Source organism: Typopeltis vanoorti, chromosome 18 (genome assembly GCF_054136105.1).
Source record: "Typopeltis vanoorti isolate ZY-2024b chromosome 18, IOZ_Tvanoo_1.0, whole genome shotgun sequence".
In the NCBI taxonomy this organism is placed as follows: domain Eukaryota; kingdom Metazoa; phylum Arthropoda; class Arachnida; order Uropygi; family Thelyphonidae; genus Typopeltis; species Typopeltis vanoorti.
Genome location: NC_143566.1, coordinates 105,926,223 through 105,937,182, shown reverse-complemented (window position 1 = coordinate 105,937,182; position 10,960 = coordinate 105,926,223). Strand labels below are relative to the sequence as shown.

The following is a 10,960-nucleotide window of genomic DNA, read 5'->3' as shown; positions in this document are numbered from 1 at the left end:
CCAAATCTTAATAAATACGGCTGCATTAAGCTTCCGAAGATTTGGGAAACAGTCATCACCAGAGGTCCCACCTTACAATCCAGGCCACCTACTACCGCCCTTAGAGGGCGCTCCACCTAGATAGGACTTTAGTGTCACCCACATAGTTGGGCTTAGTATTGTAAGTTTTTGTGTGCATGTTACATTAATTGTTTTTGTAATTCCCGTAGATGTCCTAGTGACTAGGATGAAATATAGGAAGTATTAAATTCTATTTTAATTCTTTTTGAGTGTTGTAAAAAATCCATTAAACCTCCAACATAATGTCCTCACAGTACTTAAGCCTCTACACAAGAATTTGTTAATACTTATCGGGTTAACTCTATTAGATTGTTGTGTGATTAGATAAAACATAAGATATAAAGAGGCCAATGAGACTGCAAAGAACTAATGGAAAGAATACTTGGTAGGAAATAAACGTTTTATTTGCATGTGTGAAAAAATTAAGATAGCTGTGCAAATATTAATAAGTAAATAATTTAATTAAGGGTATATAGTAGAGAAAAGGGGAGAAAGAAGGTTATATCAAGTGACTTAGATGAATAGAGATAAATAAGAATAAAGTTATATTAGATGAAATTAAAGATAAAGACTAGCAGCGTAAGATATAGAAAAGAAATAAAAGGAAACGTAAGGACGTAACAATGTGCAGTATCTATATCACATTGTATCAATGCCTACTTCTTGATGCACAGTGACATATTTGTATTATCAAACAATAATAAAACTGTCTATAATGATATTTGCAAAGGATTTTGATCTGGTGAATATTGCTGTTGACAGAACATAAACTAAGATGTTAAGATTCTATTAATGGTCGTACTTTTCCAAGTTTCAATTTAAGTATTCAGGAGAAATATAAAGAGCAACATTATTGATTAATTCTGTATAAGTAACATGTAGACACAATTGGAAAAATATTTAATTAAGATAGCTTAACAAAAAAATTCTGATGCACGTATATTATTCCAATTGTATTACACTATTGATGATTCATAACGCATGAATTTGAATATTTATAGTTAATCTATATTAATTAAATATTTTTCAACTGTGTCTACAGTCTACATGTTACTTACATAGAATGAATAATACACAGTTATCTCTCAGCATTGATTAAGTTAACCATACCGACTGATAGTTAATATGGAAATATTAACTACCCATATTTTTTGGACTATTAAATCATGAAAGTTTGTTTTTAAAAAAAAGGACTTAGAAATGTCATTTCTAAGTCCTTTTAAGAGAAAATGCACTGGAAGATGGCATCAGTGGCTCCCAGAGTTATCATTCATCTTCAGGCCTGGCCACTTGGAGTATGTTCTGAAATTACTAGTAATATCTACATAATAAAAACTGATTTATTTATAAAACTAAAAAGTAAAAACTTTTTTTTTAAGTTACAGGTTCTCAATATTCTCAAATAACAGACAAAACAATTTCTAAAGGTTCTAAGATAACATTAGAACAGAAAACTACTGTTCACATTTTCAGAAAAAATGCTTTGTTTTTCATAATATTTTTGGTTATTTATATTCTTTAACCCTAAATTAATGAATTATTTAGTAAACTAAGTGAGATTATGGAAGAGGTGCCAATTTTTACACAACATGGAATTAATGGTGTTTTCTACCTTTGTGTGTAAGCTGATTTCAGGAAAAAATTTCTTTTGCATTCCAGGTGTAAGAAACTGAGTTTGGAATACTCTTTTGTAATTAGAGGCAGATGCTATGGAGACAAGCTGTCTTAAGGATACTTTAAACTGTGTGAAACAGAACATTTAATTTATTTTTCATAATAACCTCTCATGTGGTATAAAATTTATGAATGAGGGCAGAAAAAATCGTATTGGATTTCAAATGCTGAAATAGTACAGAAGGAACAAATGGCTAAAAATGTAGAAGGAATGAAAGAGGAAATAAAATAGCTGATAAGTAAACTTAAACCTGAGCCATAAATGCATAGCAACAACATTGCTTGTGTTTCCCTGTGAAAATCAGAACTATTATGCATGTTAAAATTATATGAAGTACTTGTTTCAGGATATCTGATGAGAACATTAGAATTTTGCTTAATTCTGCATATCTTAGACATTATGTACAGGCAACTAATTATGCTTTTTTGAAAGAATTCCACTCAACATCTTATATTTTTGTGGATACAATTCTTATAAAATGAAAGACAAGAAGGATTTTATTATAATAAACATTTTTTACATTATAAAAAAAATTCAATACCAATATGCATTCTTCCTAACTCACTTACAAAAACAGCTCGCGAACTTTATCTAACCAGCAACTCAATCTAAATTGAGTGTTTCAACATACTGCTGATAAGACTTAATTTTGCTATATGTAGTTATCCTTTATTGTTTTCATTTTCTTTCATGAGAATACCTTGCACATCAGTACTATAGGTGGGTTAAGAACTGTTTAAAACCAAACATGGTGTTAATTTCAATCATCTCAAATCATCCAAACAGGATGGTTTACACCAGATGATGAAAATCTACTAACACCATGCCATAGCAGCATTTGAACTCAAAGCCTGATCCTTCTGCTCCACAGCTGGGGAGCAGAAGACAGATATTATTTTATTAATAATATCTGATATTATTATTTGCTAGCTTAGCCAAGGCAAGCTAGCAAATAATAATATCAGAACTCTAACAGCCTGAGTAATATTTACACTTCATAATGTAATTTATGAGCAAGGATGAGAACACAGATGATTTTATTTAAGCAAAAGTTCTTTTGAAACAGTGTACTAATACTAATTGTACGAAGGATAATGACTTAAAAAATTATGTTCAAATACTATTTAAATGAGTTTCAATTCTGATTACAAATGCATTATTTATAACAGGATGGTAGGGGGGGGGGGTTAAAAACCATGAAGCTTTTACCAGAGTAAAAAAATATTTATTATAGTAAGTTCCTTCTTATACTTTTCATTATCATATCATTTGGTGATAATATCCTCAACAATAAATTTAAGATATTTAGGTAGAAGCGCTTTTAAATTCATCTATTAGTCATGCATAAGATGATGGTTATTATCACCAAGGGCACTATGACAAAAATTTCAGGCAATGAAAGATTTTTCACAGAAGAGTGCTGCAATCACTCTCCATTTTCATATATCCATTATAAATTGATAAATAAAAAAATAGCAAAGGAATGCACAAAATTTTGCTGCTTTAAAATAGACTGTACTTTGTCAATTTCATTTTTATCTGTCTTGAATTTCAATATAATATATTATATTCTTGAATAATGCTTAATTGTTTAACAGTTGAAATTCCCTTTATAACTGTTTTGAATATGGTATGCTTCTTTTGATTAAATGAATGCCACATGAATTTTTCAGCTAATCAAAGCTCTCTGATCATTGAATGTTAAGTGATGTGTATTAAAATCATATTTTTTTTGTCTATTATTTGCTTTATACATTTATGAAATGCAATAAAAGATAAAATAAAATTAAGTGCCAATCAGGCTTCTAATGCCACTAAATAATATAAAATTATTATGTTTGATGTGAGAGTACACATAACGAAAGGATTTCAAGTCTAGAAAAGGCAATACCTAGATTTTAACTTTTCATTTTAATCTGTATTTATTAAGTGCTTTATGATCGTAAAATTTAAGTTTGCATTTCAGGAACATTAATCTCCCATCATTGCACTATTCAAGACTGTATATATCAATAACACTGAATTAGCAGATTTTTGAGCTACTGCAATTAAAATGGAAGGATATAGAAATCACATTTGAAACATACCCTTTACAACAGAAACATGAACTTTCTTATGAAAACTGGGAAAAATATACTTATGTGATGAATTTAAAAAGTCTTTAGGTCTTGGAGTACATACTTCCTTGACTGGTATTAGTGACAGATCACTGATTTATACTTTGGCCACATCATATTTTTTAATAATTTACACATTATTATTTTTGTCAACTTAGTGCTTTATTTGTTCTTTTAAATGTCTTCACCTTCTTCCTCGGCCACGTCCTCTACCTCGGGCTCGGCCACGTCCTCTACCTCTTCCTCGTCCTACAGCTATTAAATTAAAATACATTCAAATTAACTATAACATTCATCCAGAGTGAGAGAGAGAGAGAAAAAGAATACGCTACAAAATTAAAGACATCTTAATTTTTCTCAAATACTTTGCACCAGTGACAACTCATATAAGTTGTAAAAGAATATCTTTGTACAAAGAACAATTTAGAGATATTACCAACTAACAAAAAAGCAAGAAGAAAGCTGAAGAGGAATGTGCATTCCTCCCACTATGCATCAGAAAATTCTTTCAACTAGAAGTTCAGTTCATGTTAAGAGCTGAAAAGATTTATGCCAGGATATTATGTATTGAATCATACAGAAGAAAAGCTAGATACCAATCCAAACAATGCTTAGTTTGATGTGTGGTGCAGAGCCTCATACTAATTGGAAAGTTGTGGTATACATTGACAAATCACAATATGCATTCTTCACAGCAGATGGTATATATGGTTATAGCAGCTGCTATGAGAATATTATTTACCAGAGTGCATTATTCTATATGGTAAGTGTGGTTGAATATTGATATTGGTTTGGAATAAATCCTTCGGTGTAATGTCTGGAAACATGAGCACCAAATTATATATTGACATTCTGGACATTTACTTGTTGCCACAGTATTGCAGTTCTATGGGGAAAATGACCTCTAATTAAAATGCGAGTCTTTTTGGGAGGGATGTCAATTAACAACTAAAAATAAAGCCACTGCAATTATAATTTAGGCAACAGTATAAAATAAACAGATTTTTTTCTGACTCACATCCCAACAAATAAATGTTCACAATGATAAGCATTTATTTTATTTCTCTAAGAAAATCTGCATGTAAGTGTCTGGTTACTTAGAGAAGAAAAGCTATTATAAATTAGAAGTATCTTTAGTTACAGTGACTTGACCACCATTCTATAAATGTAAATCAATTCTATAGTGCTGCAAAGCAGATGTTGGGGAAAAGCAGTTATCACTGCTCAAGTAAGTCCTTTAGTGTCAGAAAAAATTTTCAAAATTGCATCTCACATTTTTTAATATTCTTTAATCTACAGGGTGGCCATAAAATAACTTTCCTGCTTTGGAGGCATCTGTAGCTAAAACCAATAAACGGAATGAGACCAAATTTTATATCGAGACTTTTGAAGGCATGGGGAGATGATTTCCACGAAAAAAAGATTTAGTACCAAAAGTCGCCAAATAGGGGAAATTTTGGCGATAGCAGAGCCAAACAATCGGATAATTACATTAAAGGCAGATAAAATGGAATAATAACATTTCGACGGTGTAAGCGACAGCTGCGTCATTCATTCCAGCTGGATATGTGGTTTGTTACAATGATAATAAGAATAATAATAATTAAACTAAAACAACTTGCGAGACATACAGAAATTAATATAGTGATTGAACTCAGGAAAAAATGTTTTATTCATCAGAATCAGGGTCCCCTGGACTACATACACGATTTTCAATATGCTGACCTTTCTTGCACTGCTTTCCCTCCTCTGCCAGGTCTAACTCCTAGTGATCCAGTTTCTTCAAACTTCTTAATCATAGCTCTCAGTGCTACAGCTGACATAGGACCTGTATGCAGGTTACAAAGCCTTCTAAATTCCTGAAGGCTGCTACGCCATTGCACTATTTAAGGTAAAACAACTTAACAAGTAAAGCACGCTGAGGCAAGGGCAAGGTAGGACGCCTATTGAGCACAATTCATCAGTCATTCGAATAACTGCCTGAACGTTCCCAATCCCTTTTTAAGTGGAATTGGTGGTGCCGCTGTCACGTACGCACAGTAAAATTTGCATAATCCTTTTTACCTGTGCTTACTGCAAATATCTGACTGCTTTCTGCTCTGCCAGCACCAAAATTTCCCCTATCAGCGACTTTCTCTATCTGTCCTGGCATCAAATACCTACTCTGCTAACATTCCCTCTGCCATTTTGTTTAAAGTGATAATGACAGAGATTAGCTCGGTTCATTTGTTTTGTTCTTAACATCTTCATTTTTAATACGATATTGCTTTTTATGCCATCTGGTCACTCATAATTTTTCTCAGATTTCTTATTTCAGTGATCCCATAAGTTATTATTATAATTATTATTAGACCTCCAGGGAGTCAAGGACTCATCAAGGGAGGCCATACATCACCAACACAAGCTGTCATACCTTCTCTTAAATGCATTTACATCAGATGTACTTACTACTTCAACAGGCAAACTGTTCCACTCACTCACTGCTGTGAGAAAAATCTGGCTCTTGTCCCAATCTTAACTACACATATACTTAACTTCTACAGATGTCCCCTAGTACTACCCACATCTTCCATATATAATGAAAAATTTTATCAACCGATATTCTAACACCCTCTCAAAAGTTTACAGACATGTATCATATCGCACCTCCTTCTGCAGTCTACCAGTGTCTGAAACCTACGTACTACTGATCTAATCCTCTAAATTCTATAATCCTGATATCTTCGTAACTCTTCTTTGCACTCTTTACACAACTTCTTTATCCACTCCAAACATAGAGAACAAATCTGCATACAGTAGTCTAAGTGCAGTTATATCAAAGCCTTTTAGAGGCAAAATGACTTCTATATCTTTACATGTCACAATTATCCTTTGGATCGTATTTGCAATTTTTGCTAGGTGACCCTTGAACTTCAAATTCTGGTCTACCATAACTACAAGATATATAGCCTCGTCAATTACTCCAAGCATAAATCCCACTAATATGTCACTAGATATCTCATCATGCCAAAATGCATAACTTTATATTTACTAACAGTGAACAGAGAGCCATTATCGTTTGCCCACATTTCCAGCCTATTCAAACCGCCCTGTAAATCGGTAGCATCTCTGATTGTCCTGACTATCATCAGCAAAGAACTGAAGATCTCCTGTCAGGCCCTTTCCAATATCACTGATATACAGATTAAACAACAATGGTCCAAAGACTTGATTCCTGGGTCACACCACTGTTCACTTTAAATATGGCAAATTCACCCATGCACGTGCAAAACTTACCGATATATCAGTCAGGTATGTTTATATCTGACTGTCATCCACTCAATTATCCAAGCCAATTCTTTATATTCCAATCAGTTCTCCAGTTTATGTAACTTCCAGGTGATACCTTATCAAATGCCTTAGCAAAGTCCAACAGTATCCATTCCAAACTGTTCAGACATGAACCAGTTTGGAATGATGTTGCTTTTTATGCCATTTAACCTCCCTTTAACCACGTCACTGTCAATATGGATAAAATATACCACTCCTCTACACTTCGTATCCATCATATATTTCAATGTAATATCAATGGTATTACAATTTTAATATTCACTTTGCATCCATGGCAACCTGGACATATATGTCTTGGCCGGTTGGGTGGTTAATCAACCCATGCTGTTCCATGCAAAGTATAGCTTCTTTGTCCACCCATTTCTGCATGCAAGTTCTTACTAACTCGTGTAAAATCTACACAATCACTCCAAAGATACTGATAGGTTGAGAGTTTGACACAGTCTTTGCACAAGACTTGTGCAATGGGATTATCATACATTCTTTCCATTCATGTGGGATCTTTCCTGAGATAAGACACATTATAAAAATTTGAAGGTCAAGCCAGTTCAGTTGAACATTCCTTTAGCATACATGCTGATATCTCATCTCTCCATATTGTCCAATTCTTATCCAGGTTATGCAATTGCTCTAGAATCTCCTCATGCACTTCTATCTCTTCATCCAATGTAGGGGGTAGCATTGTGCACTATGCTACATACACCTGGTTGATAGATCTTAGAAAAGTGAGCACTCATTATTTGAACTATTGAATCTGCTTCCGATATTAATTTTTTCTTTTACTTGCAGTATAATGATAAGTTTCTTTTGGGTTGCCTTTAGCCTGCAGAGCCAGTTTCATTTCATACTCCAACTTGGCTTCCATAAAATACTCCTGATGTTTCTGGTCAGCACTTCATATATTTCATAACTTCTTTCTCTCTTATTCTTATGATATTCCTCCCACATCATCTATATGGACCCTTGCTAAATAAGATATACATCCATTTCACTCTCATCTTATTTGTTCTTCAAACTCTAGGGTAACATTCAGATATCATGTCATTTAAGCATATTTTCAAAGCTTCCCATGCACTGCTGATACCCTTCCTATTTGGTAACTTATACCATGCAACCAAAGATAGCATTCTCCTGAGTTTGTCAAAATTTCCAGATTTATAGTTCAACAGATAACCTGTCCTGATTGGAACATCATATAGCTGGGTACTTCCCAGGTTAGTATGGCATGACACCAAGTGGTAGTAAAAGTCATACGTAACTTAGACACCTTCTGATAGTGTGATCAAATCTAACACCCTTTGTCCTTGAGTTGCTTATTTCAAATGATGCTTGAAAAAGGTGTCCTGCAACAGCTGAATAAATTCTCTTTTGTTCTTATGAGTTTCCTCTGCTAGCCCATCGATATTCAGATACTTAAGTTACTCATAATAATTATCAGTTTAGTGTCATCAGGGTAATTTGGCAAAGAATTTCTTCAATACCAACAAATGAACTGCCATATTTTTCATCTGTTAGCTTCCATTTCATGCCAGAACATTAAAATACCCTACCTTTCACACTCAATTCCAATTACTACATCTGACTTTGAGAACTAGGTTTCACTAATGCCAACAATTTTAAGCCATGACATATTCACCAAAGTGACAAACTTGACTACTTTGTTTCTAATGCCCCCCCACATTTGTGTATAGATATAAGTTATTTCCTTGCTTTTTCTTATTCAGCAATATTCTTCTCCCCTTCCACAATATTTCTTGGTCTTTTATCGAATAAGACTTGCACAAATATTACCAGGAACATTCATTAGGGAAATTCCTCTGCAGTTTTACTTGCCTTATTTACTTCTCACCTGGTCTTCTGAATTATGCAGTGTAGCCACTGTAAAATTTTTGCTGCTTATCTCATCTAATAATTTATCATAATGATTACTCCAGACATCCAGTAATTCTTATCTTTAGTTTTTAGTTGTAAACTTCAGTTTATAGGTTATATCTATTATTTCTGATTCCTTAGGGACCTCTCCTTCATTTCCATGATTTTTTCAATAGCACACCCAGAACATTTTCCTACCTTCATGTTATTTGCTTTGTATTCTTTCCGGAAATTGCAGTGATTTTTTTTAGCTTTTTTTTCCATATAAATTTCTTACATTTTTCTCTTAAGGGCACTTATTGCCTTATACCAGGAACTTTCAGTATGATTTCTTCTTTTCCAGACCTGCTTCTTTAATTTTGAGTCAAACATTTATATTTTTCTATTTTTGCAGATGGCTTTACAGCATACTTCTATGTGTATCAATCAATGTTTATTTCAGATTTTGCTATTAGTTTTCTAAGATTTTGTTCTTATTTTCAAACTTTTTTGCTTTCTATGCAAATATTTGTATATTTGAGTGTATATTTAACCACTGAGAGCTACTTGACTGATTCTTTTTTAAAATTTCTGTATGTTTTTCTTTTCAATGTGATAATTTTTATTTTTCTCAAAACTAAGTTAATTCCTATTTCAAATCAACAGAAGATGCTTACTAGATATCTCAAGCATCCTTCACCTCTAGAATAGTAGGATTTGTACATTATCTAACTTTTATCCTGGCACAGTACTAATATGCTATAGTTTACAATCTTACATAGGTGTACCTCACATAAAAAATAAATAAAAATTATATTTAAAAAAAAAAAAAACTCATATCTAAACTAGTATGAACACCATATACATAAGACTTCATTTGTTCTCTCTAAGTGAATTTATGCATTTGTTTACAGGAACACTGTGTTGGTGATGGACAGCCCAGTCTTGAACAGAAATTATTTATCTGTGGTCTTTTATCTAAAATTTTCCAAAATGTATTCATTTCCTATCTCACTGTTTAAATTTTGTTATTTGTTTTTTTTTAATAATGTGAAAAATGCTCTATAAAAATTGCAAGAATGCCTCTACTTTTCCACTATACCTTCAATGGGACTATAAGCACAATTCTGAACTCTCCTCTCCCCAACTCACAAGACCTATAACATAACAGCACCATGTATGAACAAGTGTTAAGGAGAAATTAGGAATCTCCTAACAAGTTACTTGAAAAGTTATTTTATTTACTGGGAAAAACAGTAATGGAAAGGCCATTCCAAAGAAGAGATGTTGATCAAATGAGGGAAGCTGGTTATGTTTGTATGTGATTAAAGAGAAATGACAGGCCAGTTCAGTGGAGCAATACCTGTCTGATTACCTATCAAAAAGGCACAATATAGGAAAAGGGGGGGGGCTGATGAGAAAATGACTAAAGGAGAAATAGAGGGCATACAGAAGAGGATATACTGCCCTCTTCTGCATGAAATCAAGAATTTACAGTGAGGTTTTAGTGCACTACACCAAAGACAAGAGCAATATTCTAAAGGTTGATCTGAGATTCATAAAGTGTTAGAAGTTGAGCAGGAGAGAAGTAGTATTTTGAACAAAAAAGCATAGTAAGTTTCTGGAGGCTGAGAATGCTATGGATGTAATATGTTTATGCAAGGATAAGCTAGATGTGAAAGTCAGCCTAAGAAGGATAAACTGATAAAAACTGATCTTGAATATAGATCAGAATATTATTAGGGAGGACTGTATCTTGTTAGACTGAAATCCACCAAATTATCTTCATTCCATTTGAAAATGGTGAGGAGATTATGTTTAAGACATTGATTATAAAAGATATTGAAGCTTGAATCATTTGACTTCTTGAATGAAGGAGGGTATTGTAATCAACAAAACTAGGAACAAGTTTGAAGTTAGAGAGAGA

At 33.0% G+C, this 10,960-nt stretch overlaps 1 protein-coding gene across 1 annotated transcript in view; it reads right to left on the bottom strand.

Moving 5' to 3' along the window:
- Window positions 1–1,382: 1,382 nt before the first annotated feature.
- Window positions 1,383–10,960, bottom strand: part of SmD1 (small ribonucleoprotein particle protein SmD1) — a 62,927-nt gene continuing 53,349 nt past the window's right edge. Inside the window, exon 4 of the mRNA XM_090407983.1 lies at window positions 1,383–4,107. Coding sequence (XP_090264109.1) covers window positions 4,037–4,107 — 71 coding nt within the window. The 3' untranslated portion in view covers window positions 1,383–4,036. The remainder of the gene's footprint in view (window positions 4,108–10,960) is intronic.